The sequence below is a fragment of the Delphinapterus leucas genome, chromosome 5 (genome assembly GCF_059928025.1).
Source record: "Delphinapterus leucas isolate spDelLeu-1000000601 "Yukka" chromosome 5, BTC_Dleu_Yukka2, whole genome shotgun sequence".
In the NCBI taxonomy this organism is placed as follows: Eukaryota; Metazoa; Chordata; class Mammalia; order Artiodactyla; family Monodontidae; genus Delphinapterus; species Delphinapterus leucas.
This window is the reverse complement of record NC_143133.1, coordinates 485,445-505,788: the sequence shown is the minus strand read 5'-3', so window position 1 is coordinate 505,788 and position 20,344 is coordinate 485,445. Positions and strand designations below refer to the sequence as shown.

Sequence of the window (20,344 nt, the reverse complement as noted above, 5' to 3'; positions counted from 1 at the left end):
CTTTTCGGGGTGTTAAATACAATACAAGTGACTGTGTTGTTGTTTATTTTAAAAATTTATTTTTTATTTATTTATTTTTGGCTGCATTGGGTCTTCGTTGCTGTGCGTGGGCTTTCTCTAGTTGCGGTGAGCGGGGGCTACTCTGTTGCCGTGTGCGGGCTTCTCATTGTGTGGCTTCTCTTGTTGCGGAGCACGGGCTCTAGGTGCGCAGGCTTCAGTAGTTGTGGCACGCGGGCTCAGTAGTTGTGTCTCGTGGACTCTAGAGCACAGGCTCAGTAGTTGTGGCGCATGGGCTTAGTTGCTCCACAGCATGTGGGATTTTCCCCGGACCAGGGCTCGAACCCGTGTCCCCTGCATTGACAGGTGGATTCTTAACCACTGCGCCACCAGGGAAGCCCGTGACTGTTTTAATAGCTGAAGAGTTTGTTGTCGTGATCTCATTTGCTCGGCACACATTTCCGATTGCCCACTATATGTCAGACTCTGTCCTAAGTGCTGGTGACACGAACAAGCTGGATGACATTTCTGCCTACTGAGCTTGCAGCCTAGTGGGAGAGACAGTAAACAGGTATCCAAATGAATGTGTAGTAGAGCGTCAGGTATTGGAAAGTGCTGGGAAGAAGGAAGGGTGTCAGGGATAGGCCGTGGCTGGGACAGGACTGAGCCAGGAAGGTGATGCAGAGCAGAGCCGGAGTGGCGAGAGGGGGAGCTGGGCCAGCGTCCGGGGCGAGGGTGCCCGTGCAGGGCTGCGGCGAGTGGAATGGCCCTGGGTAGCAGTGGGCTTGGTGTGCTGGAGGAAGCATGGTAGTGTGGGTGCGGCCGCAGCCGAGAGGACCAGTGCTGGGGCTGGGCAGAGGCCAGGAGATGTTCCAGAGGACCTGTGGCCTTGCTGCGGTGGCCCTTCGGTCCTGGAGGTTTTGGTAGTGTCCTTAGGATTGTTTGCTTTATGGGCTTAGCGTCTGCAAGCAAGACCAACTTTAGTTCTTCCTTTCTGACCTTTCTGCTCTTTATTTTTCTAGCTTTCTTTCACTGATTAGGCTCTCCAGCAAAATGTTGTATTGCGCTCTGAGAGCAGCAGACATCCTTGTGTTGTTCTTGATCTTAGAAAGAAAACACTTTTTTTTTTTTTTGTGGTACGCGGGCCTCTCACTGTTGTGGCCTCTCCCATTGCGGAGCACAGGCTCCGGACGCGCAGGCTCAGCGGCCATGGCTCACGGGCCCAGCCGCTCCGCAGCATGTGGGATCTTCCCAGACCGGGGCGTGAACCCGTGTCCCCTGCATCGGCAGGCGGACTCTCAACCACTGCGCCACCAGGGAAGCCCTCATCTATTTTTTTATATTGACTTACTATTTAATTTTATAACTGCTACGTTGAGATAAAAGTGACGTACAGTAACTCTGCATATATGTCAAAACACTTTAAATATGTCCCGTGTGTGTATATATATATATGTATATGTGCGTGTATGTATATGTCTGCATAGCTGTCATTGTCATCAAGGTGGTGAACAAACCCATCACCTCCACAATTTTCCTCCCTCCCTTACAGTCCTCTCCTCCCATCCTCGACCTCCAGGCCGCCGCTGATCTGCTTTTTGTTACTGTAGAGTAGTCTGTATTTTCTAGGCTCTCCTATAAATGAAATTGTGTCTACATATACATATACTCTTTTTCCTGATTTTTGTTCTTCAGCATAATTGTTTTGAGAGTCATCCTGTTGTTGCATGTTAGCAATAGTTCCATCCTATTTGTTGGTGAGTCGTGTTCTGTGCAGGGATGATTGGTTTATCCATTCACTATTGATGGACATGTGGGTTGTTTCCAGTTTGGGCAGTTACAAATGGGGCTGCTATGAACATTCGTGCACAAGTCCTTGTGTGGATGTGTGCTTTTATTTTTCCCGGGTAAATACTAGCAGTGTAATGACAGGGCTGTAGGGTTGGCATATGTTTAACTTTTAAAGACATCTCCAAACTGTCTTCTAAAATGATGATACCGTTCTGCACTCCCATGAGTGGTGCATAAGCGTGCAGTTGCTTCACACCTTAATCACTAGTTGGTAGGTCGGTTTAAGAACTTTTAGATGTTCTAATAGGTGTATAGTAGTATCCTTGTTTACGTGTGCATTTCCCTGGTGGATAATGACACAACATTTTTTCATATGCTTACTTGCTAGCTATTTATCTTGGTTGAGTGTCTTTTCATATACTTTGCTCATTAAAATGTTGTTAAACTGAACTTTGGATTTTCTTTATATTTTCTGGATAGAGGTCCTTTGCCAGGTGTGTGATTTGCAAAGTCCAGTTAGGGGCTTGTCTTTCACCCTCTCAACAGTGTATTCCAGAAATCAGTAAAACCATCTTTAATGAAGTGCATTTATCATACTTTTCACTTATGGATCATACTTTTTTTTTATATCTAAGAAATCTTTGCCTAACTTAGGGTTTGTAGAAATAAAGTTGATTTTTTTGTATGTTGCTCTTGCATCCCACAACCTTTCTATACTCATTTATTACTGATAGTAGCTTTTGGGGTGTAGGTATAAGCTTGTCTACATAGACGATCATGTTGTCTGCAAAGAAAAACATTTTTACTTCTTTTCAATCTGGATGCCTTTTATTTCTTTTCTTGCCTGATTGCACTGGCCAGCACGTCCAGTGTGATACTGAATGGCAGTATCCCTGATCTTAGAGGGAAGCGTCTAGTCTTCCACTGCTGAGTGATGTTTGCTGTGGGTCTTTCAGAGATGCCCTTCATCAGGTTGAGCAAGTTTCCTTCTGTTCCTAGTTTGCTGAGAGTTTTAAATTTCATGATGAAATTTTCCACTGTAGGAAACTAGAAAAAAGTAAGCAAATCAAACTAAAAATAATTGAATTACATTGATTAAACCGACTCTGCTTAGTTGTGATGTATTATCCTTTTTTATATGTTGTTGAGTTTGATTTGTTAATATTTTATTTTATCTAGAATTAATGATTTGTTAAGAATTCTTTCATTCACATTCATGTGAGATACTAGTCTTTTATTTGTTTTCATAGGACTGGCCTCAGTTGTGTTGATTTTCCCGCATTGATCTCGCTCCTATGTTCATTCCCTTCCTTCCTGTGAAGCAGGGTATTTAGAAGGCAGTATTATATAAATCGGGGCCATCATTGTTGCAGAAAACAAACTGCTAGCCACAAGTCCAGTTTGTGTTTTACTTAGTAAAGATATTTTTTTCCCATGCTTATTCCAACTTTATTTGAGACAGGCAAAGTTATTTTTAAAGCTTAATGTTAAATAAAGTCACAGCACTGAACTGATATCTATTTTTCTAATTTTCAGGAGGGTTTGCATTTGTGTATGAAGCTCAAGATCTGGAGAGTGGCAGAGAGTATGCATTGAAGGTAATAAAGGGGGACAAATGCTTTTGTGGGTGTTGGTGTGTTTTAAAAGAAACAGGTCTCTAAGTGACAGTGTTTTCAGAGATTTACCCCTTTTCTTTAGTTTGTTTCTTTTTTGCAGTCTGTATCTATTTGTTTTACTTGTTTCTTCTGATGGTGAAGCCTCACCAGTTTTAGAGGACTGTAAAGCTGTGGTTTCCAACTTTGGGGCAGGGACTCAGCGGGCGGCCAGGGGGAGGAGAGTCAGAACTGCCAAAGTAAGGGTTCCACGAATACCGGGACTTTGAAGGCCACTCGTGTAAAACAGCGTTCACAGTGTATCTATAAATGAGGGTCACGGGGGTGCGGTGGGAGGGGGCGTCCGGGCCACTTGGGGTGCTGGGCACGCGTGCTAGCTTGTCCTGAGGCTCGCAGAGGGCCTGTCTCGGGGGCAGCCGAGCTGGCGGTGTGCACTTGCACTCCGGCATCCAGAACTAGACCCACATCTCTCATTTTCCTCTAGCCTGTTTGGAGAAAAGCCTCCTATTTTTGGTTTTTCTTATGTCCTTGGATCATAAAGGCCCATTTCCAAGGGTCTGTAACCTCTGTCAAGTTTCTCTGCGGGTCAGATGTTAAAGCATAGGCGGGGGAGCCCTTAGATGTGTTGTGTGTGTTCTCTTGGGTACAGAGCACAAAGATAAAGCCTCTACTCTTCCTCGTATGTTATTTCCTGATACAGAGATTACTGTCCAACGAAGAGGAGAAGAACAGAGCCATCATTCAGGAAGTGTGTTTCATGGTATCCTTTTCCTGGTCATGTGGGGAGGCCTGCGTCCAGCTGTGGTTGAGCACGGCCGAGAGGCTGCTCAGTGCCGCCCTCTCCGTGTTGGCTTCCCTGGACTTACCTGCAGCGCGTGTCTAGTAGGAAGGAGTTCTCTTCCTTGTTCTTCACTCTCAGGGTGATGGTAAGAGATCTGTACCCTTGGGAGCGTCGTCATTCCTGCTGAGAGGTCTCCAGGCCGGGGGTGGGCAGCCCCCTGCCTCTGCCCTTCTGCCTGTCCTTCGTGACCTGGTGTGGCCCATGGTGCCCGGCCAGCAGCTGTGCCCCCGGCCCCTCGCCAGGCCTGGTTCCCATGGGCCTCTGTGTCGCTTCTGATCAGCCCCCCGAGTCCCTCTCGCCCTGCCCAGAGCGTGCGGGCCCCCCCCGGGCGTCCGTGCACGGCGCGTCGGTCTGTGGGGCTGGCGCTGCTCTGCTCTCCACTCGCGCACATGCTCTCCTGGAACTGGGGTCTTCCCTTTGCTGTCAGAATCTGTTCTCTTCCGTCTCAAAGCTCTGTCCACTGTGAGCCTGCCGGCCGCCTGGGCCCAGGGGTCCTCACCTCGCTGGGTTCCCGGTAGCCTCGTTCACCTTCGCAGCCTTGCGCGTGCCACGCCCTCCGCCTGCTGTCCTGGCCGGCCTGCGGTCAGGTGCGTGGCCAGCGTGGTGGGGGTCTTTGTCCCTACCTTCCCTCCCGCTCCCCCTCCTGCCTGCGTCTTCCTGCAGTCCTGGCTGCCCCCCACCTGCTTGCTGTCCTCTTCTGGCTCCGACGCGGCAAGATTGCAGGCTAATTGCATTCAGTGTTCTGACCTTAGTGTCTTAACATTATGTATATATTGTTTTAAACGTGCAGACTTACGCATTCTCCTTTAACAAGACACCTGCAGAAAAAACTTTCAGGCCACGCAAATATCGTCCAGTTTTGTTCTGCAGCGTCAATAGGAAAAGAGGAGTCAGACACCGGGCAGGCCGAGTTCCTGCTGCTCATGGAACTCTGCCGAGGTGAGGTTCCAGTGGCTCGGGACCGCCCAGCAGTCGAGAGATGCTCCCGGGTCTTCTCTCCCGGAGACACGGTGGCTGTCACGGAGAGAGCATGGCTCGCTGTCCGGTGGGAGCTCTTTGAGAGGCTGCATCCCCCCTCGTCCCCGCGCTGGGCGTGGGGGCAGAGATGGGTCTGAGAAAGGGATGGAGGCGTGCTGTCAGGGCTCTCGGGCAGCAGGAAGCCACCTCAGTCGGGAAGCGGTCAGGTGAGGCCGGGGAGGTGGGCTTGAGCGGCTGCGCCGTCCTGAGGCTGCGACCTCACCTGCGTCGAGGTGATCACACTTGCACTTGCTGTGTTCTGAAAGGAGGACTCCTGTGTCCACTTAAGGCAGCGGAGAGCCCATGCCTTCCAGAGAGTTCTAGGGGCTCAGCCTCTGTCTGCGGTGGAAGCAGGCCCCCCGCCTGGAGGGTCGGGCTCGGCTCGTCCCCGCACTGAGCACCTGCCCCGTGCCGGACCCGTGTGGGCAAAAGAGCGGGAGCAAGGTGGCCAGAGACCGTCCTGGGGCTCGTGGATGGAAGGGGCAGGGCAGGACTCCTGAGGCCCGGCAGGCGTAGAGGACTGGCTGTGGGGCCCGGAGTTGGGGCAGGGGCCGCCAGACGTCCTGTTTGTCCATCGGTCGCAGGCAGTGCATGTGGGGCCGCCACGAGGCCAGGGGAGAGTGAGGGAGACTGCGGCAGGCGGCTACCCAGGAGGGAAGCAACCCCAGGGGTCACTGCCCCCAAGGAGTGTCCCAGGAGGAGGGGTGGGGGACCGTGAGTGCAGGAGTCGTGCTGCGAAGAAGAGCAGAGATGGGGTGTCGGGGCTGCTAGGGGAGGGGGTGCTGTGGACTGCAGCCGGGAGCCAAGGTGCACAGGATCCCTGCCCCGAGCGAGCGGAGGAGGACGGGGGTCCCCATCCTGAGCAGATAAGGCAGAACCTGGAGCACACAGCGCTTTCCGACGGGGTGGCGTGGGAGTGCCGGGCTCCGGCCAGGAGCGGCGTTGGGATGCAGCCACGTGCTGGCTCCTCGGTTCCCACAGCTGGTGAGTGCCGACCCGCCCAGCCCAGGTCTGGCGCCCGGTTCTCCCACTTAGCGGATGGTTGGCGTCGCTGGGTTCTACCTGCAAGAGGCCTCGTGCTCACTGAAGACAGCGTCACGTGGGAGCTTGTGAAGCAGGGTCCTCTCCTGCGAGCCTGCTGCACCCGCGCTGGTGCCCCCATGTTCACACACGCCCTCTGGAAGGCTCCCAAAGCGCGGGGGCGGCGGGGGCCACGCGGGTCCCACAGGGCCCTCTCTGGGCCCTTGGTGTCCCCGGAGAGCCGAGGTTCGTGTACGGTGCTCCCCGCTTGTCGTTCAGCCGCTCGCTGCGCCTTGGCATTGCTTTGATCTTGGGTTTGGAGGCCGTGGGCGCCTTTCACGAGTGCGGGCCTGCGGGTGGCGCCTGAGGCGGGGGCGGCCCCGATGCGGCGACCTCGGTGAGTGCACCAGTCTTGGCGGTGCTGCCGGGACTACCCATCTGGGCCAGCGCGCGAGGCCCAGGTTGAACACTAGGCATGGCGGTGCCAGCGCCCGGCGATGCGGGGTCTTTGGGAGTGGTGGGGGAGGGGCATGTGGGCACCAGTTCCACTGAAGGTTGGTCTGGTGGTGGCCACCCTGGATACATGCCCCAGGAGCCCCCATCCCTTCCTGGGACCCCAGCTTTGTCCTCCGCGGTGCCCTCTCAGCCGCTGTGCCACCTACAAAATTATCTTTAGAAAGACCGCTCTTGATTTTCATTGAACGTCAGAGGCCAGTGAACCCTGACCTCGTGCATGCGCCGGCTCGTCCCCGTTGCCCCAGACAGCCTGGCGGTCACTGTGTCATCCCTGCTCTAGACCCCTCGCAACACCTCATGGGACCTGTGCCCTGTCTGCGTCTTGGGGGGCTGGCGGTCTGTTCCTGAGGGCCCCATCGCCCCTTGGGGCTCCATCTCTACTGTGGGTCCCCTGCCGCCGCTGAGGGTTAGGGTTAGGGCACAGCACAGACAGAGCCCAGCCCCAGTCCAGAGTCAGGGTGGGGAAGGGCTGCGCAGCTGTGCCGGGAGCTGCAGGAGGGTGTGGCAGGGGCTTGGGAGCTGGCGGGTTGGCAGGAGGCAGGGTCGCAGGGCAAGGGGCTGAGTGCCGGTTGACTGTGGGGCCTGTAGATGAGGTGGCGCCCTTGCAGCTGCATCGAGTGGACCACAGGCCCTAGCGTGCGGAGCTGAGCTGTGGAGCGTGGCAGCCGAGGCAGCCTGAGGCCTGGACCAGGGAGGGGGCAGCCGTGGAGGCCTGGACCAGGGAGGGGGCGGCCGTGGAGGCCAGCCCGGCAGAGACGGCACGCGGCACATGGTCGTGGAGGGAGCTGCCGCGGAGGGGACCGGCCAGCTTCACTGGTCTGGGCTGCGGCCAGTTACAGCAGGACTGGGGCCTGGGCCTCAGAGACAGGAAGGCACAGCCTTGAGGTGGGCATCCTGGGGCCTGGGATGGGGGCCCAGAGCCTCGCTCTCCAAGTCTGTGCTCTTCCCACACCGCACTCCTTGTTGTCTGCGTGTTCAGTGTGGAGATTTCTCCTTAACAGCGGAGGACCGTTGTTACCTAAGGAAACACGGTGATTATCTCCTTAGAGACATTCGGAAAGACATACGCACTCGTGGTTGTTTTTCTTGTAGCTTGCTGCGCCATGATGGGCTCCCAGGGTAAGGACTCTGCTGGTGGCTGGGCAGGCGCTCCCTTGCAGGGCTCTGTGACTCACTGTGGCCCTGGTGGAGGTCACACAGTCCTCTGCGGGGCTTGGTGACCGACGGAGGGCGGGGTAGCCCCTCCCCCCCGCCCCCCGGCCCGCCGTGGGCTTAGGAGGGCAGTGGGCCTGGGGCGGGCGTAGCCTTTACAGCTCTGTGGTGATGTGAACTTAATTGTCTTTTTTAGGGCAGCTGGTGGACTTTTTAAAGAGAATTGAATCTAAAGGTCCGCTCTCGTGCGATACCGTCCTGAAGATATTCTATCAGACGTGCAGGGCGGTGCAGCACATGCACAGACAAAAGCCGCCCATCATCCATAGAGACCTCAAGGTACCGCCTTCACGCTCGCGCTGCGGGACAAGAGCCCTCCGTCCAGATGAAGCCCCTCTTGCTCTGCTGGGTGTTGTCGCCTGCGTGGGTGTGCTCATGGGCACGGGGGCCCAGTGTGGAGCCAGGAGGAGGTGACCGCTCCCCTGGGCTGCGCTCACCACCACCCTTCCCTCACCCGCCTTGGGGCAGGAGCCCTGCTGCCTGGTGCGGGGGCAGGGGTGCTTCCCTGCCGGGGTGCTGGCATGCCCATCCCAATGCACACACGGGATCCGTGTGTGCGTGGAGCTGCCCTTTGTCATTTTGCCGCCTGGTCGGGGGCTTCTTAGTGATTTTGCCTTTTCCTGATTAATGATGTTGAATGCTTTTGCCATGTTTATAGTCATCAGTGCTCTTATTTCCCTCACTCTTCGGTTAAGTGGCTGTGTTTTCGCTGTTTTTCTGTTGTCTGTGGGTTTTATTTATTTATTTATTTACGTTTGGCTGCGTTGGGTCTTCGTTGTTGCTGCCCGGGCTTTCTCTAGTTACGGCGAGTGGGGGCTACTCTTCGTTGCGGTGCGCGGGCTTCTCACTGCGGTGGCTTCTCTTGTTGCATAGCACGGGCTCTAGGTGCATGGGCTTCAGTAGTTGTGGCACGTGGGCTGGTAGTTGTGGCTCGCGGGCTCTAGAGTGCAGGCTCAGTAGTTGTGGCACATGGGCTTAGTTGCTCCGCGGCATGTGGGATCTTCCCGGACCTGGGCTCGAACCTGTGTCCCCTGCATTGGCAGCTGGATTCTTAACCACTGTGCCACCAGGGAAGTCCTGTTGGTTGGTTTTTGTACATTCTTACAAGTCTTTTTTAAGTTACATGTGCTGCAAGTATTTTCTCCTGGTCTGTGGCCTGATTTTAGCAATAATCCAACATCCACAAAGCTAGTGCCCCGACTCTGACCATGGCTCAGGGTAGCAGCACACCAACCCCCTTCCCCACCTTCCCCGCCCCTCCTCAGTCCTACTTGCTAAAAAAACTGTAAAGCAGACCCCAGACGTGCCATTTCCCTCCCAGAAACTTCTGTCCTACTTCCCTCATGTCCAGTCTGTAGCCAGCCTTCCTGGTTTCCTTGCTGGTCTGGAAGAGTGCCGTCCTCAAGTGGGGGCGGGGCAGCTGTGTTTCTTCTCTGTCTCAGGAAAGTGAAAAACTAGAAGGCTGACACTAAAGAATCTGTGTCCGAGAGCTCAGCCTGGGTTGGACTTCTCAGTGCCCGGGTCCGCGGCAGCCGGCCCCGCTGGGGGACTCCCTGCAAGTGCTCCCCGTGGATGGGAGTCCTCACGTGGTGCTCTGTGGAGGGGCAGGAAGGACACAGGGATGTACCAGACACGAGTGTCACACTCAGGGCTGCGTGTCACTCGCTGGGAGCAGTTGTGCACTTGCGTCCTCTTCAGTATGATTTACCTTTCACTCTTTGGGGCGTTTGGGAGTGGAGTCCCACAGTCCATTTGCTCGGTGTCCAGACTTGGAGGCTGTCCATCTCGGGAGCCCACACCGAGTGGGGCTGGCAGACTGCAGATGTCCTGGCCACTGGGTCGAGCAGGTGTGGCTGGGTCAGTAAAGCTGCCCCTCACCTGGGTCACGGAATCCCGATCTTCTGACTTGTTTTGACCATTCGAAAAGTACAGCCCCGCTTAGCATGTGGGCTGGTGGTGGGACCTGGCTTATGGAGCCGTGGCTGGGTCTGTGCCTTCCCGTTAGGAGTGCAGTCTGGGTCCCTGTTGGTTTTGGATTTTAAAATTCATCTCACGTATTCACAGTTTCTGAATAAGAGGTCTTTTGTGTATCTTTTGTTAGATTTCTTCTTTAGTTATTGATGTGTTTGATTATTTTTAAATGGTATGTTCATTTTTTTTTCATCTTCTAAGGTTTTTAAGGGCTTTCATTGTACATCCTACGTTACTAGGTCAAGTTATCTTTGATTTGTGGTGGATTTGAACTTCCGTTTGTGTCTCTGAGCATCCCATTTTGAGGTATATGCACCGACTTTGGTCAGAAAGAAGTGTCCCCAGGCCCAGAAGGCCTCCTGGCCGCTCTGCCTTCAGAGCGACTCCCCACCAGGCGCCACACCCCATGCGTGTCCACGGTCCAGCCTGCACCCCGAGTTCATGAAGACCGTCTTTGGAACTTTGCAGGTTGAAAATTTGCTGCTCAGTAACCAGGGGACCATTAAGCTGTGCGACTTCGGCAGTGCCACGACCATATCGCACTACCCGGACTACAGCTGGAGCGCCCAGCGCCGGGCCCTGGTGGAGGAGGAGGTGAGCGTGGGCCGGGGCAGGGGGCCCGGGAGGCCCGGGAGACACCCTCACTCACTGCACCCCACACCTGCTGTTTCTTCCTTGCCTTTTCTTGTTGCAGCGAAATGTGTAACATGAAATGCACCACCTTAGCCGCTTTTAAGCACATGGTTCAGTGGCCTTCAGTGCTTTCATGTCTCTACGGCACCTCTGTCCTCTCCAGGACTTTTTCATTATCCCAAACGCAGCAATTTAAAAAATCACGTAAAAACCTACCTTCACGGGACATTGGGCAGCTCCCACAGGAGCCGCAGGGGAGACGGGTGGGCATGCTCCGAACACGTGTGAGCAGGGGGCAGCGCTGGGCGGGCGCAGACACCCATGCTTGCGGCCGTGGCCAGGGGAGGGAGGGTGCCACCGTTGGCCCACGCACATAAGCAGCCCATGGAGGCTGCACAAGCAAAGAGAGCGATCCGAGATGGAGCCGGGTTCCGAAGAAGAGTGCTGGGTGGAGGCTCCGCCGGGCAGGTGTCTGTTCCTGGCTGCCCGTGCCCTGCTGTCCCTCGGGACCTGCGCTCCCAGTGGCGCGCCCACGTCTCGGGGCTGTAGACGCATTCCCTGCCCGGTGGTGGGCAGAATTGAGGGGGAGGAAAGCCTTGGCCGCGTGGGCTGGGGCCGGGCTGAGCCGCCTGGTGGGGCTCTGAGTCACGTTTCCCAGGGTGGATCCTCAGAGCTGCGCAGCCCTGCCCCCGCCCCACTCCCACACCTGGTGCCCCGAGCCCCCACCTGTTCGTTGTTGACGAGGACTCGTGGGCGCCATTCTCTTCACAGGTCACGGTTCTGTGTGTCCATGGTTGCTGTGGCACTGAAATGCCCCAGACATGCTTCGTGCTGGCCCCCGTGTTCCCTTTACCCCCTCCTGGCAGGGCCCAGCCACAGAGCCGCTCGTGGGACCGCCCCGGGCCAGGGCTCTCGACGGGCGCCGACTGCCGCGGCACAGGGACCACCGTGCAGTGTAGCGGCTATCACTCATCTGTGACTTTTCCTCTGATACGTTTGTATCCTTTATTTAGATCACCAGGAACACAACTCCCATGTACAGGACGCCGGAGATCGTGGACTTGTACTCGAACTTCCCGATTGGCGAGAAGCAGGACATCTGGGTAAGGCCGCTCGCCCGCAGTGCATGGGCAGCCCCGCCACAGCTGGCACAAGGCCCTGGGGTGCAGGCTCCAGCCTGCTGGTCCCCTCAGCCTCCCTTCTCTTTTCCTCTTGGCTTGTTCTTCCGTTTTTTCAACGGCCCTTGTGATGCTTTTAGCGGAGATGTGCTGACGGGGGTGTGGGGTCAGGGGGTGGGTAGCAGAGTGGGTGCAGGTGCTGCGCGGGCTTTGGGCCTGAGACAGGTCGCTCCTACACCCTTGGACCTGAGCTCTCCTGGTCGGAGCCCCTTCACAGGGCCGGGGGTTCACGAAGCCACAGTTCACGTGGCCAGAAAGAGGACCTCCCAGATGGCCTTGCAGCTGTATGCTGACCTGGTGATGGCCAGAGCGATGGCTGGGCCTGATGCCTTGCCAGGGGTTTCAAAGTGAGGTCAGGCCACACACTTGGGGTGACCCTTCACGTCTCCTGGAACATGTCCCATCGATGGAGGGCAGTCCCTGTATGCAGTGAGTGTGGGGCCTGGCTGAGCAGGTATCTGCTGACGCCTTGGTTCAGAGTCAGGCACAGAGCTCGGGGAGCATGGCGCCGTGCACATGGCACTGCTCCTGCCCGTCTGAGGTGTCCTGCGGCCTCTCCGGTGTCCCTAAGAGCAGGGACAGATGGCCCTGAACCCCCGCGCCTCGAGGCTCATGGTCTAGGCCCATCAGGCCCGAGTCCGGCCTCAGCCCCGCCGTGGATGTGAGTCCCTGTCCTAGGGGTAGGTGGAGACTCTTTGACACACATGAGCTGGTCAACCCCAGGTGGGCGCCCTCAGCCTGTCCCAGCCCAAGAACCACGTGCACGCACACATGCGGGAGTTGGAAAGCAGGTCGGGAGTTGGCGCTGGGGCTTGGCCTGGTCTGGGCCCAGAATGAGCTGCTCCCCCAACACACTGGTCGGGTTTGGTTCCCCATCATGTTCCCGTGGCTGGTGCTGTGGTGGAAACATGGCGGGGACACTGACGTTTGGGTTCAGTGCCGACCCCGTGGAGCCTCGACAGCCCCCAGATTCATCCCCGGCGCTCACGTTAGCCCAGAGAAGCATGGTGGGGGCACCTTCCTTGCAGTCGCCTGGCCACATGCCCCTCTGCACAGCCGGCCGGCCGGTAGATCCCCACACTGGGTTGTAGGAACTTTGCATCTTGGAAGGACCTTTTGATCAGAGCGTGAAGGGTTGGAGTTTGTTGGCCGCTCTGACTGGGATGGTCTCTGTGCCTGGCAAGCGTGGACCACGACCAGATGGGCGGGGGCGCAGGTCAGACTTGGCAGGCCTTGCCCATCTCCTGCAGGCCCTGGGCTGCATCCTGTACCTGCTCTGCTTCGGGCAGCACCCGTTTGAGGACGGGGCGAAGCTCCGCATCGTCAACGGCAAGTACGCGATCCCTGCCGACGACACACGCTACTCCGTGTTCCACGGCCTCATCCGTAAGTCCCACCTGCCGGCGTCCCCCGCACCTCTGTGAACACACGTCCTGAGTGGCTGCTTCCGGCGATTTTGTTCCTCACATTGTCATCCCTCGCTTGCTTTTAAAATCAGTACCGTAAGCAAAACGCAGGGCCTCCGGGGTCCCTAGCCCCTGCAGAGCAGGTGGTGCTTGCTCCCCAGGACCCCGGCCTCGGCGCCCGCGGGACAAGCACACGCTGCCTCTGCCCTAGGTGCCATGCTCAGGGTCAACCCTGAGGAGCGGCTGTCCATCACGGAGCTGGTGAGCCAGCTCCAGGAGATCGCCGCCGCCCGCAACGTGAACCCCAAGTCGCCCATCACCGAGGTAGGCCTCCGCGTGCTGCTTGTGGTCCCACCGTCTCGACGTCGCCATAGAGCCCGTCTCCCCGGGGGCTCACGGCCCTCACTCAGGGGGGAGCCCCCAGGCGGCGGGGTCGCCTGAGGAGAAGTGTGCCGCCATGTGGGGTCTCCGGAGTTCGAAGCAGAGCCGGGGGCCGGGCAGGGGATGGAAGCGGACCCGGATGTCCAGTATGTGCGGTTCATAGAGGCCGGAAGCCGTCAGAGGTCAGCCTGGGCTGCCCAGTGGCCTTTACAGAAAATGTGTGCCCCTGGCAGTGGCAGAGGCTCGGGTGGCGTAGCGAGGGCCGTAATCCAGGGGCAGCCAGTCTGCGCGTGTGCCGCTGGCCCTGCTCCGCGGCGTGGGCAGAGATGCCCATGGAACAACGCAGGCCGCTGGGCAGTGGGGCTCGTGAGCACGTTGTGCTCTTAGCGCTTCTAGAACCCAGGGCCCGCGGGTCAGACGTTAAACCCCTTCTGTAGGGTTCTTCTGCCTGGGGCCTCACGGGGAGAGAAGCCAGCCCCCCACGGGGCAGCACGGGCACACAGGCCCCGACAGACTCTGAAACCAGGAGAGCACCGCATAGGAGATTGGGCTGAATCCACAAACGGGTGTGTGGGGAAGGGCTCAGCAGAACCAGAGGCAGCAACGCGTCCTCCGACGAGCCTCAGGGCGCGTTCCCTGGAACTTTGGAGGAGGCGTGGCGGCCTGCAGTCGCTTTGGGAGAGGCTGTGTGCTGTCACGTAGCTGATGAAACTGCAGAACCGGGGGTTTGTGAGGAGAAGACACGGTCGGCCTAGCAGACACACCTTCACGCCAGCGTGTGTGTTACTTGTAAGACTCCATGGAGCGTTCCCATTAACACTGGTCGCCTCCAGTGCACCACCGGGCACAGAATCCACACCACGTATATCTCGTTGCTGAGCCTAACGTGGTAAAACGTTAACCCGATGAAAAGAACGTTTCTTAAAACCCCACGAGAAACCGCAAAGCGACTTCTATATAACTTATGAACAGAGCAGCCGTGGAGCTACACGTACCTAAAGTGGGACGAGTGTGAGGCCGGCACTCGAGTGGGGCTCAGCCCAGCACCGACGTCCCAGGGTTGAGCCCGGCACCAGGGGTGCCACAAGTCTCCGCAAAGTTTTTGGTGTCATTGCAGCAGGCGGCTCCGGCCCCGGGCTTGGCCCGTGGGAGATGGCGCCTCGCTGTGCAGCCTGCGGCCCCGCTGCTTGGCAGCACCCCACCCGGCTCCTGTGTCGACAGCAGAGCCTGTGGCCTTGGCGGGTGGGGGCGTTCACGGCTGCCGCCTCTGTTAAGGCGATGGAGCCGGGCGACCCCGAGGATCAGCCCTGGGGTCCAAGATTTGTCGAGACTCTGGGAGGTTCCTTCGTGGCTTTTGTAGTAAATCAGGTGGAGGAGGGTGGACTTGGGGGGCGATGTGCCCCAAATGCGTGGCGCCACGCGCTGTGCCTGACCTGCGTTGGGATCCTTACAGCTCCTGGAGCAGAATGGAGGCTACGGGCACGCGGCCCCTCCTGGGGGCCCCACAGGCAGCGGCTGCGGTGGAGGTGAGTACTCCTCGCGTCTGCCGTGCGCCGGGTACCCGGTCTTGCTCTTGCGGGCTTGGGGCCCGGTAGCGAGAGGCAGACTGCACTTCTGGGGTCCCCAGGACCAGTCTCAGGTTCATGGCTCCCTAGCACCCCGAGAACTCAGCGGGGCTTCCACTCAGGCTGCGGTTTAGAACAAGGAAGGAGGACAGAGACCGAGGGCTGGCTGTCCCCTCCCTGTGCTGTCAGGGCAGCCCGGGTCCTCCGAGCCCCGGCACCTGGCCCACAGAGCTATGGGGTGACTGACTGCCTGTGTGGCCGCCTCGGCCTCTGGCCCCTCAGGGACCCAGCTGCCCCCACAAGTCACTGGTGAGCACAGCCCCTGCCCAGGTAGATGGGGGTGCGCCTTCCACGGCCAGCCCACAGCGACCATGAGGGTGGGCACATCGGGAGCGGGTATGTGAGGAAATAGAGCAGCTGTGCGGGGCCCGGGGGCTGGGGGCCAGAGGGTCCGAGTCCGTGGGTTGAGAAGAGGGGCTCAGATGGGGAGACAGTCCTGGCAGCAGGAGAAGTGGGGCTGGGGTGCTTTTCTCGCGACTCGGGCGTGTTTGCTGAGAGGTTCGCGCTCCGATCGTCCGGCGTGCTGGGCGGGTCTGGGCGCCCAGTGCTGATGCAACACGGTGTGTACCGGGAGGTGGGCTGCAGCCAGGGCTCGGCACCCTGGCCCGGGAAGCTTCCAGGAGTCCTGCCAGGACCTGCCTCTGCCCTGTGCCCCCGGGGCCGCTGCCCACCTCGCAGTTGGGGCACGAAGCCCACCTCCCAGGTCCTCCCGCAGCTCTCGGCCCCGGGGGTCACTCGGCAGCTGGCCAGCCCGTGTCCTGGCCCCTTGCCCACCAGTGCTGTGGGGCCACCTCGAGGCGCCGAGACGAGACCACACCGCACGCGCGTGGGGCGCCCGGCGAAGGCGTCGCTCAGGCAGGGCCTGGGCGGCGGAGAGGCCGCAGACCGCCCCCGCTGTCTGCGCCTCCACAGCCACTGCTGCAGCCCGCACCCCAGGGCCCTGGGGTCTCGGGGCCTTCGTGGGCCACCACTCCGGTGTCATCAGGGCGGCGGCCAGGAGGCCGCTCCCCCACAGACCCAGTGAGCTGCGGCTCCCGTGGCCTTTCTGTGCCCGGCCGGGGCCGCCCGCACGGCCCTGCTCCCGTGCTCTCACCTCCGCCGTGCGTCTGCGGTCTCTGTGTGTGCTAGTGTATCCGTACCTTGGGGACAGGCCGGTGGCCCTGGCTGGGCCCTGGCACGTGTCTGTCAGTGACAAGGTCCCTGATGGTGTCCAGCGAGCGCTCTGAGTGGGGTGAACGTCCTGGAGCCAGGGATTCCCACGTGCGCCCAGAGGCTCCGGCCCGCTGATGGTGTCCAGGTCCTGCCCTCGCGAGCGGGCCCGGGGTGCCTGGTTGCGGAGTGCTGGTGGCTGGGTCAGGGGACGCGTGGCCGCTGCAGGTGCTGGTGGCTCTGGCGGGCCCTGCCACATCCTAAGGCTTGTCTCTGTTTGCAGGCCTGGTGGTCGCCGAGTATGACCAGCCCTATGGCGGGTTCCTGGACATCCTGCGGGGCGGCACCGAGCGCCTCTTCACCAACATCAAGGACACCTCCTCCAAGGTCATCCAGTCCGTTGCCAAGTGAGTCGAGGGCGCACAGGCTCGTGGGTTCTCCGCAGTGAGATTTCGGAACCCTGGGTGCGGCCCTGCCTGCACGCCTGGCCGAACCCCCAGGTGGGGCCGTGGGTGAGTGGCCCGTGCTCAGCGCCAGCCTGGCCCCCCTGCGTGGGCTCAGCCATCGGTCCCTGGCTGCGCTTCTGCCCCCTCAGTGGAGGGAGCATGGTGGGAAAGCAGACACGCTGCCTCCGGGCCACATCCCCCTTCCCAAGGGGGGCCCTGTCCACGGAGACTGCGGCCACAGTACACGACCTGTTCATGCTGTCCTCCGAGCGGTCTCGGCTTTGACCAGGGAGTTTCCGGGAGCGTTGGGGGTTACCTCTGGCATGTCACCTGCCTCATCCAGCGGCAGGGGCAGTGTGTTTGTCGTGTCTTTGAGCCCCGTGTGGGCCTTGGCCTCATTTTCTTTGTGCCGTGATCATTGTTTTGTGTCCACAACTGTTGGCGACACAGGCAACAGCCCACGTGTTTGGGCACTAGTGTGCCCACGTGTGAGCATGTGTGTGCATGGGAGCACACGTGTGTTGTGTGTGAGAGCTAGCGTGTGCGTGCACACGTGTGTGTTCTGCTGTCGGTGGGCTCCGGGGCCCCCGTGTGCTTTGCCTCTGATGTGACCTTACGTGAGGAGAAGAAACTCAATTCCCACTGAGCGCAGGGGTCCGGCAGTGCAGGCTGCCTGCTCGCACCTGTGTCTGTGGCCCTTTGCAACATCCCGGGCTGCACCTTGTAGCTGGTGGAAGGGTCAGATGTACAATTGTGCATTTATGGTGCCCGGCTCTCCGGAGTCCTGTCCACGGAGACGGAAACAGTCATGTGGGCCGAGGCTCTGGGTGCGAAGACCAGAGGGTCCCGGACGGGGCGTGGATGGGCGGAGGTGACTGCTCGGTGCTTACCTATCACCTGCCCGTGGTGTTCCTGCAGCTGCGCTCCCAGGGCGGGGTGATCTCACGTGACGGCGCTGAGCAGGCAGCTCTGCATGCGTGTGGCCGCACCCCGGCCCGCGGCCATCCCCATACTTTCTGCTGACTGGGGAGACGTCAGGGCAGCGGGTCCCACGGCCCCACTCATGTCCTCCCATCTTCCTCCCAGCGGGGTTCATCATGGGGTCTCGGGGCTGACCCGGGCTGGAATGGCAGACCCGACAACAATGAACGGGATGTGAGAGAAGCCACTCGGCCTCGCCCAAGGAAAGAAACCAAGTTCCCACACGGCTGAGACGCCATCTCCCCCACCACCACCCCCACCACCCCAGGTCTCTAATGGGCCCAGCGTCCTCGGCCTCGGGGGAGGCTGCCGGGAGGAGAATGGACGCTGCCCCAGCCTCTGCACCCGGGAACCATGATGACAGGCACCTGGGGTTTGGGGGGGCGCGCGCTGGGCATCACGTACCTGCTCGTGTTCAGGAAAGCAGAGTTTCGGGTGAATGGTCGGGCCTGAGAGTTGCCTGTGAGGGTGGGGGTGACGGGGCTCTGCCCGGATTCAGCTACCTTCATGCCCAACTCGACTCACAGCCATGTTAGTGAGCCTGACGTGCCTCAGGCTGATGGCACAACCAGGCCACGCGGTGGCATGGTGCCACACACACCCGAGGGCAGGTCCTCGTAGGAGTAGGAACGGGGCTTTCCTAGAGTAAGAGGAAAGGTGCGTGCGTCGGGTCCCAAGACCACCCCCAGGGTCCCGAATCTCCGAAGGACACATGAGACCCGCTGGCGAGCAGTCCTCGTAGCTGCGAGTTGTTTCAGAGAAAGGACACAGCTCAGCTCCCCGTGGAGTCATGGACAGACAGATGGACACACTGAATTCCCAGCCGAGCTGCGAGGCCGGGCCCCAGAGACAGGGGCCCGTGGGGCTGCCCATGGGGCACTTGAGCCCTCGGCTCCCCAGGCTGCGGGTCTCCGCATGGACCACATTTTCTACAGGCATTTGGGGCGTATGGCCACTCCTGTCAGTCGTGAGAACGGGCAGCGCCCTCCTGCTCTCGCCAGACGCCTGCCGGGGCTAGCCTTGCCTGCAGCCCCTCTGAGGACCAGGGTCAGGCTGGGTACCGCCTTTCACCCAGGACGCCTGCTGGAAGTGAAAGAAGTCTGTGAGGCCCTGTGTTTGTGAAGTTGGTTTAGAAATACCAGTGTGAGCTCATTCGTTTTGGGACTCCCCCCTGAGAAGGCCCAGGAACGGTGACAGCCCCGGCCCAGGACTGTGACCTGTAACTGCCCTTCCTACAGAAGGGGAGGCCTCCATGAGGCCAGGAGGGACCTCGGGTCTTCTCTGAAAGCAGGGAGGCCACCCCACACTGCCATCCCCGTCACAGGGAAGGACCCAGACACGGGGTCCTGCTCTCAAAGGCTGCTGGCTGGAGCGGGGGAGCATCCCAGCAGCGACAGGCTTGCACATGTGCAGCGAACGCTTCCTGTTCTTTGTTACCCACATCCACAAATGAGCAGAAGATCCACACAGAAACGGCCTTCACCCTGCAGGGTCAGACAGGCGCAGCGGCCACGGTGCTTGAGCTCACTGAGGGGGTCCTCCAGGCGGAGCCCCATGTGCTGGGCTTCAGGCCTGCCACAGGAAGGTCCAGTTAGGGCCTGGTGATGGAGACCCTTCAGGGCCACTGCCAGCCCCTCGGCCGCAGGCAGGACCTTCATCTCAGGGTATGTGGGCCCAGGAGTCCTAGGGTCTATCCGGAGGAGGCCCGTCCCTGCGTGTGCAGCCTGTCCCACGTGGCCTCCAAGAGGCGTGGCTGGCTTGTGGGCCTGACCCTGAGCCCTCACCTGTCTGCGGTCTCATTTGTTTCTCACCAGTTTTAGGTCAGACCCTACACGTCCACATGTCCTAGAGTCCCCGTGCCAGGTCTTCACAGACGCCCCCACCAGGCTCCCCGGGTTCCCAGCCTGGCAGTGGCTGCACTCTCCGTGTTGACCTGCCCCACCCCCTACTGCCACGGGTGCTCCGGCCCCTCCTCAGGGACAGCGGGGTGAGTGGCCGGGCCCCGCCCGCTTCCCCAGCACTAGGTATCCCACGCGGAGCCTGTGGCCTGTGGGCCTGGGGACGCGAACCTCTGGCCGCGGGTCCCCGTGAACTGCTGCTCTTATCCTTCTTTTTCATGTTGGGTGTTTGTTTTTCTTACTGATTTTACGTTACATTCTATAGACTAGCTTTTTCATACAGGGTAAACACAGCGAATGCTTTCTTGTCTGTTGCTCGTTTTAATTAAAACACGAGTTTTTCACAGTTCCCTTTCTGTCTTTTGTCTTCTCGTTTAGGAAGGCTTTCGTGCCCCAACTTGTAAATAGATCAGACCTGATTTAAAACACATCTTAGGGACTTCCCTGGCGGTCCAGTGGTTAGGACTCCGTGCTTTCACTGCCGAGGGCCCGGGTTCGATCCCTTGTCGGGGAACTAAGATCCCACAAGCCACGCAGCGTGGCAGAAAAAACACACACCCATTTTAAATGTCTGAATGTATTGTAAATGTACCTTTTAATGCTTGGTTGGCGCACATTTGGCTTTTTAATCCACCTGGACGTCCCTCTGGGGACTGTTCTCGATTCTTG

General features: G+C 58.9%; 1 protein-coding gene across 9 annotated transcripts in view; it reads left to right on the top strand.

The window, feature by feature from the left end:
- The window catches only part of GAK (cyclin G associated kinase), a 50,723-nt gene that overhangs the window by 6,580 nt on the left and 23,799 nt on the right, over positions 1-20,344 (top strand). For 7 of the 9 annotated variants that reach the window (XM_089911371.1, XM_089911373.1, XM_089911369.1 and 4 more), the window contains exons 2-12: positions 3,325-3,386; positions 4,102-4,161; positions 5,067-5,181; positions 7,888-7,914; positions 8,144-8,286; positions 10,447-10,572; positions 11,625-11,714; positions 13,040-13,175; positions 13,407-13,519; positions 15,030-15,102; positions 16,634-16,757. In XM_089911371.1, coding sequence (XP_089767497.1) covers positions 3,325-3,386; positions 4,102-4,161; positions 5,067-5,181; positions 7,888-7,914; positions 8,144-8,286; positions 10,447-10,572; positions 11,625-11,714; positions 13,040-13,175; positions 13,407-13,519; positions 15,030-15,102; positions 16,634-16,757 — 1,069 coding nt within the window. The remainder of the gene's footprint in view (positions 1-3,324; positions 3,387-4,101; positions 4,162-5,066; positions 5,182-7,887; positions 7,915-8,143; positions 8,287-10,446; positions 10,573-11,624; positions 11,715-13,039; positions 13,176-13,406; positions 13,520-15,029; positions 15,103-16,633; positions 16,758-20,344) is intronic. The other 2 variants (XM_089911368.1, XM_022554897.3) reach the window with 1 other exon arrangement.